Below are 25,573 nucleotides of genomic sequence, written 5' to 3'. Positions count from 1 at the left end.
TGGGCACTTAATAGCCAAGCTCAGTAAGCCGTCACTGAGCTTGGCTATTACCTTCACCCTCACCTCATCTCCTTTCCTGGAGTCTCCCTAAATCATTCGAGGTGCCTCTGATTTTAATGGACACCTGCCACCGGATAGAAGCCTTGATTATGAACTCGTATTGTTACAGAGAAACATCCTCCTTATCTCTCTCATTTTTATGCAGATACAATTGGAGCAATGAGCCGTGTAAATATCTCGGGCTGAGTTTCTTGCATAAAATATAAGCTTTTGATTTGAGAGGTCCTAGTTTGAGGAAATTACACGTGGAGTGCAGTGTTTCTCTGCCTCGGGTAAATTTAATGAAAGCATGCAATCATTTAAGCACTGATTGAAAAAAGCAAAGTGGTAAGGGCGTAAAAAAAAAAAAAAAAATATCTTGATACAGCCCATTATCTACACAGCGTATTATACATTTTTAGAATACACTATTGTTTGACTGCTTTTAACATCTGAAAGCCAACGATACGAACCAATAAACATCCCCGCTCTTGCAGGGAGCAAATTCGGAGTCTGGTAGCAGCTGCACTTCATGTAAAGAGGATAAGTGGCCCGTCACAGCTTCCGAAAACATTTTTTCCAGTATTCCACATTTCAGATTCATGTGGCGAGCGGCTGAAACGTACAGATGGACTCGCATGTGGAATGTAAACACTTACATATTCCAGCAGTGAGGACGCTGGCAGCTGACTGTGCCGTGCACGAGAGCGAATGCAACAATAACCTTGTGAACAATAATCCTCACTGTTACAAATGAGCTTACCTAGCAAGAACATCAGAAGAGACGATGATTGCACCAGCATCACTTCTCTGGATGCTTTAAACACCTGTTAATTTAGTTACAAATGTCATTGTTAATGTTCAAACACAGGATACCAGTAGTGATGATGCTAAGTGCAAGGTCTCTTCTGTTGCAAAGGGAAAGTGAGGACAAACTATTTTGCAGTGGCCTGTTGAAGTGAAGGCGCCGGGCTGCATGACATGTCGTGCTGCGGTCCCGTTATCTCCTTTGAAAGGACTATAAGCTGTGTTTCATTCCACGCTGCATACTAATTCTGCTGTAAGCAGGGTCTGAGTTAAGCTCCCCAGTTCATGCTTTGCCTCAGAAACAGGAGTTTGACAAACAGTTCTGAACTCCGAGTCCACTTACTCATTTTCACCCGGAGCTTTTAGTCAATGTAGATAAAATGTGACCTGCATAAGTATGGAATTTTGGTCATGTAGGAATATATATGTCTGACCATCCTTCCATAGTCCATAACAGCTTATCCCAGAGGGTCGTGAGAGCAGGAGCATATCATAGCCTGCATCAGGTGAGAGGCGGGGTACACCCTGGACAGAATCCCAGTTCATCACAGGGCTAACACACAGAGACAACCAACCATCAGTGGTAACACAACTACAGCTCATTTAGAATCAGCAGTTGTCTGCACTAGTGTTCAGCCCATATAGATTCTATTGGTTTTACATAATTCAGACAGTCATTATCTGTTCAGGAGTGTGGAAAAATAATTTCCAATTTGCCCAGTCATCTTCAGGCCCCTTCAAAAAAAATAAGCGGATACATATGGTTGTAATTCACCTACAGTTCCAGGTCCTCCAGGGTAACATTATGACCACCGACAGGAGAAGTGAATAACACTGATCATCTTGTGACAATACAGTGTTCTGCTTGGAAACATTTGAACCTGGCATTCAATCATGTGGATGTTACTTAGACATGTAGCACCCACCTAGACCAGACCAGGCATCCCCACCCCATAGCAATGACACTCCTTGATGGCAGCAGCCATCCCCAGCAGGATGCAGCCTGACACAGACACACACACAAAAACACTTTAGGAACAACTAAAAAAACAAGATCAGCACAAGGCCTTGCCTCCAAATTCACTAGATCCGAAACTGATCACCAGTGAACCCACGCAGACACATTGACAACATGCAAACTCCACACAGAAAGGCCCCAGTCGAACCCAGAACGTTCTAGCTGTGAGGCATCAGTGCTAACCACCACACCACTGTGCCGCCCTAGTAAAAACATCATTTTTTATTAATGTTCCACAATGCGATTCTGAGAGGAAATAAAGTGCATGTGTAAGTTCAACCGCTATAAAAAGCCCACATAACTAAATTCCAGTGTTAAATCTTTGGATTTTGTGTGAAGTTTAATGAGCAGAGGCGCGTCAGGGGTTCACAAACTGTAAAAAGTACTGCAAACATTTAGCATGTTGTGTGGAACTGAGCCTGGAACTGTGGGACGGATGTACAAATGTGCAGCAGCTGTGGGTGCTGTGTTTTTTTTCCCCTCTTGCATAATCACAAGGCAAGCTACAAAGTTAGTGTAAGATATTAAAAAAGTTCGGGAGCTGTAATTTATTGTGCACTAGACTTTTTGGCGAGTGCACAATTTGGCTCCGACTGTTTAAGACGAGACCGGTCTTGTCAGAAAATGACATTCTTGTCAATCAGCGGAAAATCAGAGAGCTGGGTGATGTGGAATCTTTGCTGTAATTATAGGGCGGCCATGAATAATGCATCTTTTTTTTTTGTTATGATTCATAGAATTTCTTAAAATGAAAAAACCGACCCTACTTGGATGTCTTGCATTTATGAAATTGCAAAAAAAATAATAATAAAAAATACCTCCTGCAGATGTCTTGGTAATATTCCAGTCGCAGAGAGGAGTCTACAGAGCGGCTGCAGACCGTCACAGCCGTCACTCTGAGCAGTCAAGCTCATCTGAATTAAGGGCATTAAGATTAATTAACAGAGAAATAATTGAGTCCCTCTTTTATTTTTTCATTAATACCGTTATTGAATGTGAAAGTTCATTAACAATGTATGCGAATCATCTTTAATTCAAGCGGCTTCCGTCAGGTTATCTCCTCTCCGCAGCCGTACTGTACAGGGCACGCACACATTATACAGTAGTAAACAAAACTTGGTCCAACTAAGCGTTGCTTGCTAAAATAAAAAAGTGTCAGCCACTCTGCAGCTTTACATCGAACTCTTATTTAAAAAAAGAAATGTGACTTCACAGAATGAATGACCGATGCATTTGCTTATACGGTTTCACGATGCCTTCAAGAGCCGTTCTCGTCAGATTTCTCGAATTGAGCGAAGGTGAAATTATATTAAAGTAGAGACGCTCAGAGAAAAAAAAACTAAGTGAAAACAGACTTTCTGAGAACTGCAGCGTGACGGCTTCATGAAACTGTTTAAGGGTGGTGTACTTTGTTGTAACTGTGATCCTTAACATCTCTCTTTGTCATTTAACCACTCACATTTTCAACAGGGAAACAGTTAAGCAAGAGAGCCCAAAAAGAAACCCCTTTGTTGGAAAACACAATATGCAAGTATCCAGTGTTACCGAATCCCTCGCAACCCTCTCTCTCTAGACATTTTCCTGTCCAGCTTGTAGAGCAGACAGATGCCTAACACTGTAGAGATCTGGACAATGATCTAAGCTGCTGTGTCTTCTGCTCCTTGTTACTAATTAAGAGTCTGTTTAGGTTTATCTCCAGTGTTGCGCAGTCCAGTCTAGAGGAGAAGAAGAAGAAGTCGTTTTTCATGATATGTGTGGTCTTTTAATGTAGATGTCTCCCGGCAATTGCTTCAACAGCCTAACAAACTAACTTTAAAGTCTTTGTGCAGATAAAAATGTCACATTAAACAGACCAGCAGACCTTTGGAAGCAATCTGGGATGTTGCTGGCTGATTTATTGAACCTCATGCTGAGGTTTGGTTCAACCCAAGACTCCACATTCGGCAGGCCATTTTTTTATTTTTTTGACAGCAAGCTTGTGTTTCTGTAACGAAACTGTCTATGGCCGCTTGTAGCTCTGGAACTGGATGTTCTCTAAGAGGCAAGAGGTCATCTTTTGCAATTTATGTCTTTAGTGTCCTGCAGTTTGAGCCCCACTCTTTACTCTGTTGCAGGGCATACACAAGGTTGCAACAGGTGGCAGAGTGCCACTTTATATTCACCTCAGCCACTCCAGGACTGTGCCAGGACGCCCAGAGCATTAGGGCCTGCCTGTCACATCTTAGGGGAGTCATTACACCACTGCTTTTTTAAAAAAAATAAATAAAAAAAATTAGTTTGCCTCCTCATCCAGTGTGAATTCCTCAGGTCTCTGCTATGCCGACCGAATACGTGTCCACTGTACTGTAGGTGATGTTGTTGCAGAGAAACTGCAAGACATTGAAATGATGAGATGATTGAAAAACGCTGTAACTCTGACTAACTAATTTATTTCGTTTTTCAAAAGGGAAAACCAGAGGAGCCTTCTCTTTGCCCAAAGGAGCTCGAAATGTGTTTTTAAATGAAACCGAGGACTCTAGAAATGTACTTGGTGAGTCACTGTAGGTTTGCAAGTGGTGGACATCCCAGGCAGAAGGTGACTTTGCTGGCAGGTAGCCTGAAAACCCTGTTGCTCATGCTTTATTGAAACTTCGCCCGAGGCTCTTTTCATTCACATCCTATTATGCACATGGTTGAGATGAATACGAGTGAAAAGGAGACTTTTTCTTCTGTTGACAAAAACAATGGATATGAATGAATCTGTACGCCCCGTTTCAATAAAACCTTTTACTTGCAGGCTTTGACAGCGAGGAGGGAAGCCGACTTTTCCTTTTCCTTTAACTACTTCGTAGAGCAAAGTGGCCAGAACTTCTGCAACACGCGTGATGTCCACCTCTGCAAACAAACTGATTATTCCTGTATCTGCTCAACTTACCTCTCTGTCTTATCTTTTCTAACCCCACCTCCTGCTTCTGCTGCTACAAACTTGGCAAAAGGTTACCTTAAGATGTTTCTCGTTCCTCCTGGAGCTAGACATGTGATCATCCAAGAACATGAGGCCTCCCCTCAAATTCTTGGTAAGTGTGACTTCCTATCACAAACACATGTATGAAGTGTGATGCACACACACACACACACACACACACACCAGCTCATCCCAGTCCTCCCCGTGTTTCCCTGGAAGACTAATGGGAACATATTCTGTGAAATCATAGATTATAGATTTTGCATAATTCATTCCTTGCAACCTCCCAGGCTGACAGAATTAGACTTCATATTGCACGTTCATTATTCATCAATCTATTAAAGAGAGATTGCTCTCTTCTTCAGAAATAGGACTATGTTGGGAGTTTTTTTTTTCCCCAATTCCACTTTCTGCATTGAGGTGAATTCACAGTCGCCACCAAGTATATGCAGGAAGGAAATGGCATTATTCATGACGACCAGATTAATAGAAATGACAGTATGAAATATCTTCATATTTATTATAACAGAACATGTCTAGAACATGTTGAACGGGACAGAGATAAAGGAGAGAGGCTGTGCTGTAATAGCGGTATTGCGTCTAGTAGAGAAAAACAACATCACGAACTGTTGTTCAACTGTCAGTCACCATTCAGGACTGATTCCTGTGACTGCTGATTTATAACACATATCTTTAGTCTAGTCCGAGTGTAGTCTATATAAAAATATATATATGATTTCCCAGAGCCCCAGGTAAAATACATTCAATACACTGTAGTATTTTGACAAAGAAAAACATTTGAGATTATGAAGCCAACAGGCATTTGGCTTTGTGTCTGAAAAGTGACTTAAACAATTAATTGATGCTGGTATTCTGGTGACACAATAATGAATAAATCATTGCGGCTCTAAACCAAAGACATACTGTATTAGTGTAACCATGACAACAAAAAAACCCTTTGTGAGTGAGTCCTTCTGTTTATTTGGTTTATCTGAGCTTTTTAGCAAAGAAAAAAATACAGCTCTTGTTAGAAGCAAGTAAAACCATAAAACCAAAAGCAGTGAGCACAAAGTGGATTATCAATACAGCTCAAGATTATTTAACGAGTTTGTCAGAACAAGTAGGCCTTCAACGGCAAAGGTAGTCATTTGATGCCATATTTAGGCCTATTTAGACCCTTTTGATTAGCTTACATTTGTTTGGAATACGTCTTTGGAAGTGAAAGAAAAACTGAAAGATAACATGAAAGTTAAGAGAAAAAAAACAGACAAGTTATTTGTTTCCTGTAAACAGACCACTGCAGGATCCATATATACAGTTGTCGGGCAGATGATTGACGGCATGAAAGCGGTACCAATATTTTGGCTTCATGTTCCTGTTGCCTGAAGAAAGTATGATTTATTCAGTATCCATCAGGTGAAACAGGTCAGTATCGATCTCCTCAGCCAGAGGCGGTGTGATTTTCAAAGAGCTCAGTGAGATTAATATTCACGCTTAAAGTTATTTATCCGACACGCCCATCCTGGGAAAAAATGGAATAAATGGATTTGTGTGACATGTCTTTGGAGTGCAAAGGTAGCTAAACCAAGTCAAATTATAAATTAAAAAGTAAAATAAGTACAGTAAAGTAAGTGGGAAGTATATTACATCAAAAGAGAACTGTGTGAACACACATGCTTGTGTGGCTATCATTGTGAGGACATTCATTTACATAATGCATTTCCTAGGCCCTTACCATCTCAGTTGAATGCCTAGCTCTAACCCTTGCCCTAATCCTAATCATAGCCTAGTTGTAACCCTAAAACCCTAAAAACCTAGTCTTAACCCAGTCTTGCCCACTGGCAAAAAAAAAAAAAAAAAAAAAAAAAAAAAAAAGGCCTCACTTTGTACAAACGTCCTCACTTTGCATTGGTCCTCAGAAAGATGGCTGTACAAGATCGCACACACACACACTGTTACAAAAGTGGATTTGTACATCTTGTATCAGTCTTAGAGTTGCCCCCTCAGGATGACTCTGTCATTACGTGATGCTATGACATTTCATGTTTAGAAAAATTTAAATGAAACATCACCATGATTTTTTTTTTGTTAGAAAAGTAAAACAATTACACTGATTAACAGTTGAAAATCGTCTTTGCTACTTTAAGCCTACGCCTGCAAAGCTTTCTGATCTTTTATGGTACATAAAGCTCTTAAAATGAAAACTGCAGCGGGGTCACCTTTTTAGACTTGTGGTCATTTAAAGGGGCTTTAATTTCACACAGAGAACAGATTTCAGTATGACATGATGACTATTGCTAGCAGATTTATACAGCAACTGTGGCTAATCAACGTTAAGTGGATTGGCTGAAAGTGCAGCTTTTAGCTGATAAAGAGAGAACCTTAAACACAAGACATATTGCAAATAAACATGCAATTACAATGTAGCCAACCTCCAGCAGCAAATGAACATCCAGAGCCTCTACCATCTCTGTAAATGTCGGCAAACGTTCCAACTCGAAAACTCTGAATTTCCAGTGAAATTCCACTTTCTGGGTTGTGAATACTCAGAGGTTGGGATTATTCTCATGCACATGGTAAATGCAACCCCATGTGAAAGCACCAGAGTGCCTCAAACCAGAACTGCTAGCACTGACATAGTAACATCCCATGCAAAGGATGTCACAAATCCTGAACTGCAATTTTTCCTGCGGTTTCATGAAATGCCAACTCTTAGTTTTGCAAGTAGCAAGACGTGCTAAAATGTGTGGTTTACATTAGTGGATATATGCAGACTGTAAGCCACTAATTAGCCTCTGACTCTGTTTCTGGTTTGAGAACAAAAGACTCTCCAGAATCAAAGGGAAAGCCAACACTTGTCGAGTCTCATTGGTGTCTTTGTTAAGAGGAGATTGTTACCAAAGTGTTTGAACGTCTAGCCTTTAAATAAGAAAATGGCTTGTAAAGTCAGTTTAATTTACATAACCCAAAATCACATGCAAATCTCCTTTGAAAGGCTTTGCCTGAAAAACTGATGAAAATAGAAACAATCATATTCAGTCCTGCACAATCATAACAAGTCTGCCTGAAGCAGTCAAGATTATGTTACCATTACATTATTTGCAATTATATTACAGTCTACCGCCTAACGCCTTTTCTAATGCGTGTCAAATTAGGTTCGGTGTGGTGCGTTTCAGTGCCTTATTACAAGGTGTTGACCCCCACTGATTAAGATAATAATGATGGCATCGAGACACTAAGAATAATGCATCATCATCCCAATTTGCCTCCTCCCGACTATGTGGGAGTCATAATAAGCTTTAATAAAACACAGAGCTGTGACACATGGCAGTTAAGATCCCTCAACCACAGCCATAAAGATTTAATTTCTTATTAATTCTGAAATAGATTGTAGAAAAGAAGTTTATGTTTATACTCCTTACGCCTTTCCTCCTAAACAAGGTGAATACGGGCCATTAAAGCAATTTAGAGGAAATATTCATCAACTCAAGTGGAACAGTTGCACAGCTGTTGTTAAATATGTGAAAGGCTGTTGCTGAGTTTTTATAAATTCACGGATATCCCTCATTAACTTTTGTTGTGTTGTGGGACATGCACACAGGATGCAACTAACGGATATGAGGCAACAAGAGACTAATGTCGATCAAATTTAGCAAGATGTAGGGATAGTAGGTGAAAAAGCCTTGGGAACCAAGTTTAACTAATCTCAACACTGATCAGCCACAACGTTATGACAGGGGAAGTAAATAACATTGACCATCTTGTGACAATTCAGTGTCCAACTTTTGGACCTGGCATTCATTGGTGTGGATGTTACTTAGACATGTAGCACCCACCTAGACCAGACCAGGCACCCCCACCCCATAGCAATGACACTCCTTGATGGCAGTAGCCATCCCCAGCAGGATGCAGCATGACACAGACACACACACAAAAAACGCTTAAAGAACAACTAAAAAAAAACAGCACAAGGTGTTGACCTCAGAAGGGACCTTCCAATGTCTGTTTTGGAGGCACAAGGTAGACCTACAAAATATTAAGGTTCATTTAGAGAACTGCAGCGTAACCTACGTACGTAGCCTATGCCGTTGCGAGCCATTTATACTTGTGCGCTTGTCAGTCTGGCTCACTCTGTAAAAACGCCGCCCAAACGCTAGTTGCCGCTGTGTCTTTTTTGACATTTGATTTCATTGTTGTTTCCACTTCCTGCTTCACTTTCAACAATGGTGACTGAGACTTTCGCCGAAATCTCGTCTAAGACGTACAAATGGATGTACCCTCGAACCTCCTCAGTTAACCTTTCCTCGATGTGTTCCATCTTTATTGATCCAAAACAATCAATTCAAAAATTGCAGAGATGGAGAAGCAGCTGGAGATACTAAAGAGGAAACACCCTACTACCAAGCGGACCAATCACAGCTCTTGTGGTATGCGTCGCCATGAAGCATAGTTACTTTTCTGGGGAGGCTACAACGTTAGGATCTGGGCTATCGCTATAGCTACAGCGTCAAATTGATGCAGAGGCCTAAACCACCTATTAGGGAGGTAGTGACCCAGCTGTCAGGTTGTTTCTGAAAGGTCACAGGTTTTCTCCATGATTACTACAAATGATTACTTGGCATTATTATTATTGTTATTATTATAATTACTAGAATTATCACAGCACACTTTCTTGAACCAGCTGTGATGACTTGAGTCAGGACTCATTGTGAATGTCAGGAAACATTTGTATGGTGTGACTGCTTTTACTTTGACCTAGACGTATGGCTCTGGATGAGGAAAAAAATATGCCAGAAAATAAAAAAAGATACAAATGAATCCTATAATACCAGTTAAATACTGTCGTGTACATCTGACATTTAATGAACGGCCTTCAGAGCAATTGAATGTCTCATTCTTGAAAATGGACTGTTGCAGAATCAGAATTATTAACCCTCTGTAGTTTAATAAAAAGCATCCATCCTTCACATCACTGTCGTCCTCCGTCAAATGACACGTGATGATGGATCGCTGGACATTCCTGACCTGCTTACATTTGTCCTTGTGTCGATATTTCATGTAGCAATGCTGAGCCAATAATTGAAATCAATTCATTGATCGCGGGTTGTGATATATGACTGACTGAAATAACATCCAAATATCTGACAGATCAGTAATGAAAGCTAGTGACTTTTAACGCTTGCCGTTATTAACGATTGCAGGTTAGCTGATTTATATTCAGAGGCAAACTGATGCTGATTTACATGAGAATTAGAATAAACTAAATGAACCGTAAACCACCAACATTTCCTGACGTAACCTGACCCGGTCCAAAAGGATGTAGGTTCCTGTGATTTCCCGTACGGACTGCCGGAAACCGTTCAGCTTCACTGCAGCTCTTTGTCTCTGCTGCTTGCTGCTGCTGCTGCTGCTGCCGCCACTTGCTCTCGTACGCATAGTCCGTGTCAAACAAGCCTAATGCAATTCACCAATTAGGCATTTATGAACCGTTGCACATTTATCAGAACATGATGAAGGCGTTCAATTGCAGCTAAATCTGATCAAACTGCAACCACACAGTCCAAATTAAGCAAATTATTGCTTTGATTGTTGCTGATTTGGTCACGAATATTTAATGGTATTGAGAAATATTAGTTTTCAAAGCTCAAGCTGAGGATTTTTCCTTTGTATGCCTCTTATATATATAATGAATATTATTTAAAGCCCAGGTCAATAAATTCACAAACACCAGAGTCTGTGTGTACTGCAAATGCTGTATAAACAAGATTAAGTAGATATTATTATAATGTAGGCATTCTGTGGTATAATTTGGACTTGGGATCTGCAGGCTACATCAGCTATAGCGCATCAAATTTGCTTTTTTCAAAGTAACCTGGCATCGAAGAGAAGCTTTCTTCGTACTCTTGTACTTCCTCTCCATCACTCAGCATGACTTAGACACCAGAGCACCGCAGGACACAGGCTTGTTTTAGCATATGTTCATTAACTTTGAATTCATTTCATTTCGGCTTCACACTTCTGACACGCTTATTACGATATGCATCCGGCAGCTTGTTTTGTGTGAATGAGAGGATGAGTCACACACTTAGTCTTTCCAAATCCCTGCTTTAGGTTAGAAAAATGTTGTGAGTCACCCCCTTTGAGAGTACATTTTCCTTACTCTGTAAAAGTCCTGCAACTCTGTAAAGATAGTTCCAGCTTTGTCAGCAGCTCACAACAAAATGACTGATTACAGCAATCAAGAACCAGGCGACGGGGCATTACATTCTCAATGGAAAAGGAGAAGAAGTCAAGACCAGAAGCTTCATCGACTTGGGCGTGGAGTGGCACTACATCATCGAGGAAGATGTGGAGACGCTGCACACTGACGGACCTCTGCACGACCCTGTGGTCGTTCTGGTAATCACCCTTTCTGTACTTTTGTGTTACTCAAATGTTATTTGCTTGATAATTGGAGCTGAATGAAAGAAGCGGGTAAGCCACTCTGGCAAATCCTCTCAACTCTTCTTCTTGTAATTATGTTAATGTATTCCTGTCACTGGAAGTCACTGTTGTGAAATGTAGCAGTCTGTTTTAGGAGGGACGTCAAAGAGGTACTGAAACTTGTGCATTTATGCTGCAAAATCAAAGTTTAACTATGATTCCCATGCAGATCATTTAAAGTCAGCAGTAAAATCTTTAAATCCAAAACTGAGAGGCACTCAGTGATGCACAGCTCATATTTGGGGATCTGTCCTGCCAAAACCTGAATGCATAACTCTAAGTCGCATTAATCATACCTGATAGACATGAATACTATACAGTGCAGCTTAAAAATATTTGCACCACTCAGAATGTTCGGCATAAAAATGACTCAAAACATCAGTGGATTTTCTGAAAGAAAACCCAATCAAACGAATGGAATAGAAATATGATGTTTCAGTATTTGTTTATTCGGGAAAATGACCCAATATTACATATCAGTGAGGTACACCTCTAGGATTACAAGTTAATTTCAAGACCGAAGTGTTTCCAATTGATGTAATGAGACTCGGTGCCCCGTTTTGTTTTTAGAAATCAGGGTTTTGTCTCAGTTTCATCTTCTCAACGCACTTTTTATGGAAGTAGATGATGGCACAGATGAAGGAGCTTTCTGAGGAGCTCGGAAAGACAGTTGTTTTTACTCATCAGGCTTGAAAAGGTTAAAACCAAGAGATTTATTTCCTTGATCAATGTTTAGTTTTTATCTTGAATACATTACAAATCCATGAAAATAACAACTATAAAACTTAACCCCAACAGTTTCCTAAATCTCTAGCTATTTGGCTAACCAGCCGTCTAAGCCCAAAGATACCTGGCTCATTTTCAGAGTGAAAAAGCTCAATAATGAAAAATCCCTTCATTTGACTACAAAGTTGGATCAAATTAATCATCTGCTGCAGAATGAGTGAACAACAAGACCTGGCGAGAGAAAAGACGAGGCACGCACGACGTCCAGAACACATCTCATTTATTACTTAATTTAGAAAAGAAACTCATACAGCGGCCATAATCAGAGACATTGTGTTCCGTCCAGTTTTAATGCTAAACACAATCACTTTCAGAACAGGAATAAACCCACGTTTTGATATTCTACTGCTTATGCGCTACTGCTGGGAACAGCAATGAATTTGGATGCATTTAGCTCAGTGTGTGCAATGCTCCTGTACACCTCTGCTCTCATCATGTTGCTCCTGACAGCAGGGAAATCATTAGTAAATGCCAGTGTGCCAGTTCCCATTGACAGCCTTACACAGCACGCCCGAGCCTCAATAGAAGCACCTCCATCTTTTTTATAAGACATTTTATATATTTTTATGACCTTTTTAACTTTTGCATTTGTTCAGCCTCAGTATGATCTTCTTTGCATGCTCAACCTCAGTGTAAATGGAAAAAGCTGTTTAGTTAATTTCATTAATCCTGAAGGAAATGCTTGTGCCAGAGGATGCATAAGGAGCAAAATACAGTCGAGAGTAAACACAATGCACTTCTATAAAAAGCACGAATTACCTCGGCAAAAAGGAAAATGCACTCTCAGAACAATTCTCACCGTTTTATGTATCATAAGGAACTGTAAAGTACAATTAAAAATAATGTAAAGATTAAGCAAAAAACACCAGACAAACATGGATAAACTCTTAACAGGCACCCATCTGAGGCAGCGTGGGAACCAAGTGTTCGATTATATTTGAACCCCTGCAGTTTGGGCATTATGTGTTAATAGTGTGATGTGTGAATGTGAGTTTTCAGCTGGGCACCATTCATAAATGTTCCTATTTAAACCCCAACAGTCATTTAAAATTGAAGAAGCTATATGGATTAGTGGCAAAACGACTTTATGAAATGCCATAGTTGTAGTTGCCCTGGTTTCATCTTGTTTTTAGAAAATTGTTTGTGTCTTTATGACATTTGACATGGATGAAGAACAAAGTGCTCTATTGACCTTCAGTCATCCCGACACTATAAGAAAAACTGAATTGGTGAGTTAAGTTGAGCCAATGCCCAAAAGACCATATCCAGAAATTGGCTATTTAATGGGTTCCAGCTCACCTCTCTTCTCCTACTGGATTTTTTTTCCCCACCCCACCTCATTATTGCTTTTTTTCCCAAGGACACCAACCTTATCCTTATATGTCACGTTAGCACGCTTTTCGAAGCACTCATTTATGCAGGTTTCTGTGCACACATTATGACAGGCGGAGTAATCATGCTTCATGGAAAGCAATTTTTGAGAGGGATGACAGAATTATGTTTTCCCGTAGTTTCAAAAGCATGGAGAAAGAGTGAAAATAATTATTTCCTGTAATATTACGTCAGTATCTTGTTAACGCAACATACAGGTTTCACATTCACATTTCATAGATCGGCAAAATGAATGCAATAAAAATAAAATCAATAAATGAATATCAGCCGACATCCGACTTCTGCTCCCATTTTAGCTGTTCTGCTGAAGCCTCCCTGACAATCATTTCACAAACACACATATCGTCCTTCCCCGAGCTAGGCTAGGTCAACAAACAACCAAATAATAATCCAGCTGGGAAAACACAGTTGGCAGTTTGGCTCTTAAGGCCCTGGTCAGTTTAAAATGCTTGTGTGATTGAGGCATTCATAGTGTCCACACACATAATGTGAAAAAGTCTTTTTATTCCAGTTATTCAGCAGCAGGTTGCACCAATCAGCCACAACATTAAAACCACTGACAGGAGAAGTAAATAACATTGACCGTCTTGTGACTATCCAATGTTCTGCTGGGAAACTTTTGGACCTGGCATTCATTCATGTAGATGTTACTTAGACATGTAGCACCCACCTAGACCAGACCAGGCACCCCCACCCCATATCAATGACATTCCTTGATGGCAGCAGCCATCCCCAGGAGGATGCAGCCTGACACAGGCAAACACAAAAACACCTTCGGAACAACTAAAAAAAAAAAACATACATCTGCTGAGGCTGTGTCAGCTGTTCAGCAGCATTGTTGGAGTTATCTGTTTTTACACCAAGTAGTGCAGTATACCAGAAAACAAGCTGACACAAGGCAACTGGAATTGTAGAGTTTCTTGAAGACATTTCATCCAAGTAGCTTCTTCAGTTCTAAAAGACTGGTGGAGAGTTGGAGTTTAAATAGGGACATCTGTGGGTGTTGCCCATCAGAAACTCATATGACTAGGGTCTAATGACCAGATATTTGGCGTCATCGGAATCGGAAGACACTGTTTTGATCCTTCACCACAATTGTACATTGGCTCCAAGGTGTGAAATTTTGACGGTTGACACAAATAGCTTCCTGTACTTATTTTTGATTTTTCAAACCATCTGTCCTCTCTGGCTGGATGTGCATGTTGTTATTCTCAAAGGAGTGTCCCTTGTCCTTCAAGTGTGGGTGGACGGCTGAATCTCAGCTTGAAAGTCTGTCTCTCCCGTGTTGAGCCATGTTTGGTAATGGGTTCTTTTGTCCTTTTTTGTGAGACTGGAGTCTCTGCCGACAGAGTGCCTTTCACTGGGGAAGGAACCATCTAAATAAGAAAATCCAAACTCACCACCTATCATTTAGAAGTGAAAAAGCTGCTTGGGTGAGAAAACATGTCCGGCTTGTCTGAAGAGCATTTTAATGCAGCATTCATTTCCAAAGTTTATATAAGTAGTAGTTTGAAAAGAGATCAGTGGTTCTTTGTTCATTCTGTCCGGCTGCTCACTGGGGTCATTTATGACACGGATCTCACTTAATTTCTGCAGCCACAGGTTATATTGTTAATTATCAGATCACATATAAAAATGTATGTTACACACCAAGAAATAATACATTGATTTAATATTAGATAAAGACATTATGTTTCTCATACTGATTATGTTACAGTAATCCGTTTTGGTGACAGTCCTCCAAAGCCGTAATACTTCAATATTAATGTTTGACAAAACAAAAATACCTGAATAACTGCCTGTTCTGCCTTATTATCAAATAACCCTCCTTGTGCATCTTTTAACATTTCCACTGAACCATGACTCATGTTCATGGAAATGCTTGTGCGATTCTCTTGCCTTGACATTACACTTGCATTTATTTGCACAAATCTAGTATTTTAATGCAAATGCATGGAGGAAGGTGATATAATTCTACTCTGTCTCCTTCTGTCTTTTTCCCCCCTTGTGGGCTCCTAGATTATACCCAAGGACAATGAAACACGGTCCACTTTAATGTACAAGTACATCATCCATGAAGATTCAGTTCCTGTCAACAACAACAACGTTATCCAGGAGGACACCTATGAGTGGGCTCTGAAGAGCTGGTCCCCATGTACAAAGCCTTGTGCTGGAGGTAATGGTTAAATTATCATCAAATTAAAAAGAATAGAAAACAATAATCCTACTTATCTAGTCACACCTCCTGTTTGTTGGCAGACTTCAGTCAAAGATCCTAAGGAGGCCATAGACATTAGAGATTATGTATTCATCAAGATATAGCTTTTTAGCCATTTAAACCTTGTATTTCCTGCTTAAATGAAATGACAGATATAACAGATATTCAGACCGTAATAATGGCAAGATTGTAAGATTTTAAGATCTGTGATGGCTAGGGGTTGTACCGACTAGTTGATTAGTCGTTTTTACTGGTCTGCCGTGACCCTTTAAGCAAAAGGTCGACTTGTCTCAGTAACAACATGGTCGCCTCCTAGATGACAGATGAGGAGTCCAGTGGGTCATTGCAGCAAACTAGCAGCGGTTCATCAAGTGTGTGGAAATACTTAAGATGAAGCCCATACCATTTCAGAACATGTCAGTCCTGAAATATAACGAAATTACTACTGCAATGCATCTGAAAAGACATCCTCTCTAGAGCAGTCAGTTACAATTTGAAACAGGAGAAGGAGGCTGCACATCAACAATTTCATGGTGAATTTCCTTGTCAAAGTTATTAGAGCTTTAGCTGCAGTACACAGAGAAGGCTTCAGAGAAATACCCGGCTACAGTGTCTCATCTTACAACACACCGTGAAGTACTATTAAATGCTATTGACGGTGCTGTCATGTATATTATATTTTAGGCTACACATATCAGCAGTGCACGGTATTGATAAGCTTGTTTGTTTATATTCAGTTCTGTTGTGTTCTATTAGTTGACATTGTTGCTGTGTTTTTTTTGTCCTTGATGTCAGTGAATGCACCACGCGAGAGATGGAAGTTACTGTAGAGCTGAGAGTTTGTTAGAAGTGTCAGGCTGACGGTGTTTATTGTGTTGGCGTGGTCCATGGCCAACAGTAGCCCATGTTCAAGCTTCAGTTAACTTGCAGAAAAACTTCCGTGGCTTCTTTTGTGTGGGATGCTACAATATGTACTCGGGTCAGGGACATAGATTTCATTGTTGAAAAAGCATTACTCTCTATTGTGTTTTTATTAGTGACATCTGCGACTAGTCGACGTTCACCTCATACAAGTAAAATTCTGTTGTTCAACCTCTAGTGGAGGTGCACCAGTAGCGATGCGTTTAGCGATGGAGTAGGAGTATGGTGTCCTTGTGGAAGAAAAACCAAGGAAGCGCCTAAGAGATGCTCCACATAACAAAGCATTCAGAAAGATTAAGGTCTAAAAAAAAAAAAAAAAAAGAAAGCCTTCCATTGTGAGTAAATTTAATAGCTGCGTTGTCTACTACAAATCTTTATAATTTAATACCAGCCCGTCCGTGAGCACTTAAGGCCTCAGTAGGCCTCAGCACTCTGCAAGGAGGAAAAGCCACACAAATGGTAATGCAGCTGAGCAAGCCTGCTACCGTCATTCATTGTAATAGAAAATCGATAACTGTTATGTCTGTCAGATCACTCAAAAACACGAACACCAGTCTGTATATTCAGCTGGGTGAGCCTAGCTATTAACCCATAGACGAGTTTAGCTGCAAACATCTTAAGAACACATTAAACATGTTTGTCTCCTCCTTCAAGCAGTGGGAGTAATTACACAAACATTCCACACGGTAGCATGTTAAAAATATTCCAGAATTTGTCTTCGTTTCAACTTTTAAACTATTTTGCATTTTATTTTTTATTTATGTGAATGTATGACTGCATAATGAAAAAGCTTCACTTGTTTCTCAGGGTTTCAGTACACCAAGTATGGCTGTCGAAAGAAGGGAGACACCAAGATGGTCCATCGAGGCTACTGCGATGCCGGCAAGAAGCCAAAACCCATCCGCAGAATGTGCAACCTCCAGGACTGCACACAACCTCAGTGAGTACACAGCAGAAGACACAGGACAAGAGCTTATAAGACTCAAAGCAGGACTCAGTTGAAGTTTAAAACTTGTCTCAGCTTGTGTTCACTTTAAATGTCCATTCCTTATTTCTATTGTCTGTGGTAGAACAGGAAAGCAGTGGAAACATAAACTTAATATCCCAGATCTATGGTTTATGGAGATGTGAGTTGTGTTTTAAACGTTTTGTTCATTGTGTTACTGACGTTTAGCACTGAACGCAATGGTAAACCTAAAGCTATAAAACATATGTACACTACAAATGTAGGGTAAAAATCAAAGGCATTTGGAGAATTTATGTCGTCTCGAGATATACGTCATAGTAACAGTTATGGTTATTCATCCATTTTTAATTTTTCCACCAATTTTATAGAAATGATTCCGTTATTTGCAAGTCTTCAGCATTTTATGCAGCTGTAACCAAATTCAGACTCTAAACTGTTCTGCAAAGAAAGGGCCATACCTCCATTTTGCTCTGCAGTTTTACATAACTTGCCTTAGTTTGAAGCTTTAAAATTCCCCCTTCCACTTACTACTGTCAAGCAATCAGCATGACCGTTTTTACTACAATGTCTGGTTCTTTTTTTCCCCAACGCAAAATGTGTAGGTAGTCTTCTTAGCCCCTTTGCCTCTCGAAGCAGCACAGGGTGATTTCTCCCCCTCTCCACTTGCTTCTGTCTTTGGTAATTGTCTTTAGTGTCTTGGTATCCAGGTGTCCCTTGGGCAAATTACCTGCTAATATTACCACTGTATACTTATGTCCTGTTTGGACAGTTATTTTTATCCAAGTAGTTGATCATTTACCAAGGTATGTTTTGCCATCCGTTTTCCCATTAGCTTGTACAAACTGATGATTGAATGTGGACGCTTGTCAACAGCAGTGATAACTTGTTCTACTACTTGTCTGAAGTATTTTTACATAGTTGAGTTGGTGCCAGCAGCTGAGCTGATCTACAGCAGCATTTCTAGGAGCACTTGTTTTTCCTCAGACTTATCGTTTCCACATGACAAAAGGAAATTCAAGTTGAATATTCCTCAGCTTCTCTATAGTTTTCCAGAACAACAAAAGGCATTTTTGTCATAGAAAATTGATTGTAATGTTTAAAAGCACAATGCAGTGCCATTCAGTGATTTTGTATGTGAAATCAGATATCTTAGAACTTATGCATATACAGTGCCTGCTACTGATATTATATTGCATTAGTTTACATTTCATGCGGATTTGGTTGTGCCACAATCATCGGATTGCCTTGAAGAATTGTTTCCACACTGATAAGATTTGACCTTGCGTAGACATTGACCAATTTGTGCACATATAAAGCAGTTTGCTCATTGCACATTGAATCAGACACAGGAGTTTAATGAAACTTGAAAATCAGAAACAGAAAGCATTAGCCTCTCATTAGAGCAGATGAAAAGTAACCAACAGAGAAAGCAGAATAAATCAAAAAAGGAGTACAAAGATCCAAACGCAAAGAACACTGGAAACAGTATACTTGAGGTAAGGAAATACAGCTTGGAAACACAGAGAAACAAAGAGACAGAGAACCAAACAGACAAAGGCAAAGGCAGGACTATATATACACACTGAGACTAATGAGGCACAGGTGAAGCCAATGAGGGGAGGAGCACGCCAAGACAGGTGAGTGTAATCACAGTGGCGGGAAAAGACAAAGACTGATGCAAAGAGTAAACCGATTACAAAATAAAACCAAACTGGATAATAAAAGGTACAAAAACACAATATCATGACAAGGTAACCTTCTTGTATATTTTCCCTCCCCAATTATTTCCGCATGTAACAAGCAGAACACAATTATGTTGCTTGTACATGGGCAGATTTCGCTCTTATTTCTGTCACCGCTTTCTATGTGAAAAGGAAATGCTGTTAAATGTCACCACGACTCCATCTGGGTTCAGCCCGACCCTCCGAGTTCGCTATCAGCATGGTGACTTTGGTGATGGGAGATAAAGTTGTGGGTCCTGCAGTAAACATTTGGGTAACTCATATGTCAGTCAACCTTAGTTGTCACTTCAATCACATTTGTGAGTATATGTCCCAAGTTGGTAAAAATTTAAATATTTATATACACTGATCAGGCATAACATTATGACCATCTTCCTAATATTGTGTAGGTCTCCCTTGTGCCTCCGACAAACTAATGACTGATCACAGAACCACTCTACTGTCTTTATTTTTTGATCTGATAATAAAGGTCAACTTATAACTTAATCAAGTAGAAGAAAGCCAGAGATCATTTTATATCTCCTAATCTTATAATGAGTCATGCAAAGGGCGTATAGAAATGATTAAAAATTAAAGGTCAAAATGTTATAAGTAGGCTGATAATAAACCTGCATGTAACCTAGAGTATGTGAGAAATGCAAAGTTACAAAACTGCAAAACTGTGACATTATGTCTTTACGGGGCCTGATGCAGTCGTTAATTTATTGCTCAGTGGTTCAGATACATGTCTCCGCTTTGGCCGAGCTCTTCTTGTTGGTTTTACGCCTCATTTAGATCCAAGATTGGCTCAGACCTTCAGAGACCGAGCCAAAGTCAATAAGGCTTACACAGTCGCGTGGTCTCATATCTGTTGTTCCAGCCACCTGGGCGGGTCTGCTTTTTATCAATACATCCTTTCAGTGCGGCTTGTTAGGTGAGCAGTGTCACAAAAGCTGTAAATTTGCCAAAATCTCGAAATTATGTGCATGAAAAGCAGCCTCTCTCTCTCTCTCTCCAATAACACACCTCCGCTGCGTGTAGGGCTGTGAATGGGAAAGGAAAATCTGAGGAGGAAAAATTGTTGTCTGTGGAGTCGAAATGAAGAGCCATGGCAGAAAGAGACACAGCTGAAAGAAATTATTAGAAAGAGGAGAAGGATGCTTATGACGTGATGAGTGGTGGAGGATACAAATCACCAAGGACAGAGAGCAAAGGTTGAACGCTTTAATGGCAGCTTGATTAGGTTATCAGCCGACCTCAGTACTCTGAGATGACACTACGTGACACGGTGAAGACCTCAGTAAGCTAATGTTTATCTACCGGCTGCTCTGTTCAGCTTCTCTTCAGCTTTCGACCAAAGAATCGTAAGAAGCTGCATCAACTTTCGCTCCATGAAACACTCACTCTCTGCTGTTTAGGAAACTGTAGCTGTAAGTCTGATTGACTGGTAGAGATTTGACCTCAGCTCACCGCAGAGCTGCATTTGAACTGTGTATGAACAAAGAAAGCAAATATCTCGGGGGTAAGACTCTGTGCCTCTGAGTTTTAGCTGCCGTGTGTTGCGCATCCTAATGGAAAGACTTCTGTCCACTGGACAAACTAAAACTACTTTTTGGTGCAGAAAGATGAATTTTTTAAATGTAAAAAGGTGGCATTTTGGCCAGGTGTCCCATATTCGTATTGATGACAGATCAGCCACAACATTATGACCACAGATAGGAGGATAGGATTCAATGTTCTGCTGGGAAACATTTGGACCTGGCATTCATTGGTGTGGATGTTACTTAGACATGTAGCACCCACCTAGACCAGACCAGGCACCCCCACCCCATAGCAATGACACTCCTTGATGGCAGCAGACATCCCCAGCAGGATGCAGCCTGACAAGAGGCTCACACACAAAAACGCTTTAGGAACAACTAAAAAAAAACACATGAAGTACAGCACGAGGTGTTGACCTGGCCTCCAAATTCACTAGATCCCAAACTGATCAAGTATCTGTGGGATGATCCACAGAGGCCCCGCCCCTCAAAGTCCCCCCCACTAACAACATTCTGTTCCCAGACACTAAAGGACACCCTCAGAAGGCCCATGTCCACTCTCCGATGAGTCACAACTGTTTTGGAGACACAAGGGAGACCTTCACAATATTAGGAAGGTGGTCATAATGTTATGCCTGATCAGTGTATAACAGATTTATGTTTAGCTTGTTCCTCCTCTCCTCTCTCTTTTTGTGTCTCTGACCAGCTCGCCTCAATCGGATGCGTTTCCCAATATGAGCTTAAGGTTCTGCTCGAGGTTTCTTACTGTTAAAAGGGAGTATTTTCTTGCCACCATGGCCTACATGTTTTCTCTGGGGGTTTCAGGTCGGGGGTTGTACAGCGTCACCTGTCGTCATCTGTTTTTGTCTGGGTGTCTTGTCTTGTCTTTGGGGTGGACAGGTTTTTGCCTCAGTTTATTACCGGGTTTGAAATGCGTTGTTTCCTGAAAATTCTCTTGAGTTTTTACGATACGCCAGCCACGTAGGAGATGGCAGTGTTCTTCCTCTTGTTGTTCTCCTCCTCTCAAACAATGACATCCACTCTATTTAATCATTCACAATTTAAAGTCTAGCCTCATCCTGCTGTTGTTGCTGCAGCCGTACATTTGTCCTGTGCAGTAAGGGATAATTAATGACTTTCCAGATGCGCTCACTGGTGTCTTTAATTCCAGCTAAAGCGGGATGACATTGAAAGTGACTTCCCCGTTTGTTCATCTCGCTCAGTCTGACCTTCTTTTTTTATGGTTTGTTTTCATGATTTATGTGAACAAATCATAACCAGCTAGCATTTCATCAACCTCTATGTTGAAAGAGCCTTAAGGAACATCATTAGGAGTGATTCCGATTATGAAATTCTCCATTACATAAATTTCCCTCATTGTCCCACGTTAAATATTAATACTTTTTCCACACACGCAAACACGTAAAGACACCAGTAGACACACACAGAGTGTTTTCCCAGTTCCTTCGAGGAAATGAATCTATTCAGAGGTTGTGTGTTTGATATAACAGCTGCTCCCTGATTATATAACCATACAAATGGAAAGTGCTTTCTTCATTCGTGCTTTCAGATGAGCTCTGTCTAATTGTGTGTGACCAGCTAAGACTTGACATATGTATTCCAATTTGAAATTCAAATTCTTGCAGAAAAGAAAGAAAAAACAAAAGTGTGGCAGTTCAGCATGGCATCTACTGAGACGTGTTGCAGAAATGAAATGAATTCAATGGAATCATCAGCAGCAGTGTGCCTACTTTGCTGCTGATGTGTCCGTCTCTTCCGTGAGAGGTTTGGAAAGAGTCTGTTGTCTGCATTCTCAGCACTCAGGCTTTCTGTTAGAAATCATGCTGCTGCTGCTGCTGCATGCAAATTCTCTGTGAGAAAGTCAACGTATGGTAAGCTCCCAGGTATTCATTGCTGCTTGCAAAGGAGCCTGAAATGCATCACTCTCCATTGTGCATGTTTTGTTTGTTTCTTCCTGGGCATAAACTGTGTGGATAGATTAATGCACACGTCTCTTAGGGTATACGTAGATGTTCAAGAGACTTGGCTCATCTCGATTTACGTATGCCGGATGAGGTTTGATCAGAGGCTTTGCCGATCGTGTGATAAAATTATAAATTCAGACCTCTATCAGTCAGCTCGCAGACCTTCCGGAGGCTTTTGCTGCAGCGTGAAATTGCAGCGTTAATGAGGTAAATTTTGGTTTCACGTCCAGGTTAATTTCTCAGTGCGCCCTCTTCACTCGTGACTGGAACGGTCCTGGAATTATCTTCTCAGGTTCATCTGAGAACTGAGAGACTGGGATAGTTTGTGTCACATTTCAAAACGTTGCCTTTAAGAGGTTAAGTCAGTGCTCACTCTGCACTACTGCAACATGAAGTTAGATGCATGCAAAGAGAAGGTGAAAAACAAACCAAATGCAGCTCTGTACTTAAACCATGAAAAAAATTATTAAATTAAGATAAATGCGTTTATTTCTCTACTTTTAGGCCATTTGTTCAGACAAAGACAGGGCTTCTTCAAAATTTGGTTTTAGAGTATGTAAATCAGCTTGATGTTGTAGTGTGTATTAGAGAAACAGAGCCACTGTGCTTATCAGCCAACTAAAACCTAGTAAACCATAGACTGTAAATAAATATGGACAACACTTCCCCACTTCCTTGCACTGGCCAAACTGATGCCATTTTCCCGGGGATACGGGCAGCGCTATCTTGTGAGTTTGGAGCCTTTGGAGTCTGCGTAGTATGGTCCAAGACTGGAGCCTAGTGGTGGGCGGATCGATCCAAATATCGATAATATCGATACCAACGTTGGTATCGAGATTGATCGATACCAATGTAATGAGATCGATAGGCTACTTAAGTTTCAGTTTCTCTCGTTTCATTGAAAAGCGGCCTGACTCTGTCTAAATGCCGCTGCTCGTGTGTTTGTTGTACCGTCACGTGACTGCACGGCGCCAGGTGACCGAACACCGCCCACCGCTACCTGCCAGCCCCGGCCAGCAGCAACGCATTACACACAACGCAGAGACGGAGCAGGAGAATGGGCTGTATGGTTATATTTACAGGCCGAAAATGAAACGATAGCAAGTTGTACTATTTGTAAAAAGGTAGTAAGATACAGTGGTAACACAACAAACTTGTATAAGCAGATGGAATTTTTTAAAATCCCTAGCCCCGACAGACCCCTGAAAAGAAGAAAAAAAGTGCAGTAAAGGGGAGAAATGTTGTCTTATTTTTGCATTGTATTGTACTTCCTAAACACTTCCTTACATTATTTATAATATTTGTTGTGGAGTGATAATTTTGTACATCCAAATCCAGAAAGAAGTGCAATGAGTTAGTTGTATAATTGTACTGTAGTTTCTGAACATTCTGCCTGAAAAATAATTTGGTTTTATTTGTCCTCAAGTGATCATTTTGTGTTGTTTCTGAACAAAAACTTTTATTGTGATAATAAAGGATTTTCTATTTACTTATAAACTTTGTCCAAATTCGGTACTGGATTTTAACTGATTAATAATCCAAAAGGCAAATCACAAAAACACTTAAATGTCATGAAAATTCATTCAGATTTAGATTAATTCAGACCGATAATGCATCCACCGTAATTATTAAAAAGTATCGATATCGGTATCGGTATCGGCGATACTAGCGGACATATCGGATCGATACCAAATCTAGCGGTATCGCACACCTTTACTGGAGCCATGTCATGGATGCCCCCCCCACCCCCGCCCACACTTCCTCCAGATTCACTCGCATTTTCGTTTAATTAATACTACGCTCTGCTCTACGTCCAGCAGTTACAAGGAGATGTTGGATAATACACTTTTTTTTGACGAATTTACATGAAAGCATGTGATGAGTTTATACGAAGCACTGGTAACACGTTACACCAGTGCTTTCTAGACTGGAGGCCCCCTTACCACAAAGCAGCATCTCATTGGGGCCATGAGAAGGAGGTCAGAGGTCAACCCCATGACCTCTAAACGTCTCACATGATTTCATTTCACGTGTTTGGAGTCTTAACGAGCTTAATTATGCAAAATTTTGACATTTTCTTTTTGTCTTCAGTGATTTCTTTTATTAACATTGTCCCTTTTTTTAAATGTGTACCTTTTTGTATTTACAATATCAGTTTACTCAGGAGTCTCCTCGTGTTTTCATAATCCAGATGGATCTCAGAGGAATGGGAGCATTGTACCAAAACCTGCGGCAGCCTGGGCTTTCAGATCCGGACCGTTCGCTGTGTGCAGTTCCTCCACGACGGCACCAACCGTTCCGTGCACAGCAAATACTGCAGCGGTGAGAAGCCCGAGAGCCGGAGGCCCTGCAACAGAATCCCATGTCCTTCCCACTGGAGGACCGGAGCCTGGTCAGAGGTATCCACATTTCTGTTCTTTTTTAGTCTTGGTGCGGGACATTTGACCACAGATCAGCTAATGTCAACTTTCTAGCTATCCACTCGTGCATTTATTGAATATTTATGGAGATTCAGCAGCAGCAGCAGCAGCAGCAGCTTTAAAGTGCACGATGCCACTGTGACAGAATTCCGTATAAAAATAAAACACGAGACGCGTAATATTTAATTCAGAACCGTGTCACATCTCATCTGAAAATGAGTCCCTCGTAGCTGCGATAAGAAACAAACAAAGCAGGCATCCAGCTGAGCGGCGGATCGTATAAGAGCAAACAAGATGTGAGCCTTCATTGTGTCGGCATCAATTTGTGTTA

The 25,573-nt window shown here is 40.6% G+C and overlaps 1 protein-coding gene across 1 annotated transcript in view; it reads left to right on the top strand.

Moving 5' to 3' along the window:
- The window catches only part of adamts3 (ADAM metallopeptidase with thrombospondin type 1 motif, 3), a gene marked incomplete at both ends in the record, with an annotated part of 157,505 nt that overhangs the window by 125,494 nt on the left and 6,438 nt on the right, over positions 1–25,573 (top strand). Inside the window, 5 exons of the mRNA XM_084551984.1 lie at positions 4,840–4,920; positions 11,044–11,207; positions 15,489–15,645; positions 17,416–17,548; positions 25,014–25,221. Of these exons, the coding sequence (XP_084408110.1) occupies positions 4,840–4,920; positions 11,044–11,207; positions 15,489–15,645; positions 17,416–17,548; positions 25,014–25,221 (743 nt within the window). The remainder of the gene's footprint in view (positions 1–4,839; positions 4,921–11,043; positions 11,208–15,488; positions 15,646–17,415; positions 17,549–25,013; positions 25,222–25,573) is intronic.

The sequence above is a fragment of the Chelon labrosus genome (genome assembly GCF_963514085.1).
Source record: "Chelon labrosus genome assembly, chromosome: 9".
NCBI lineage: Eukaryota > Metazoa > Chordata > Actinopteri > Mugiliformes > Mugilidae > Chelon > Chelon labrosus.
Note: the sequence above shows the minus strand (reverse complement) of the source record. Positions and strands in the feature narration are given on the sequence as shown.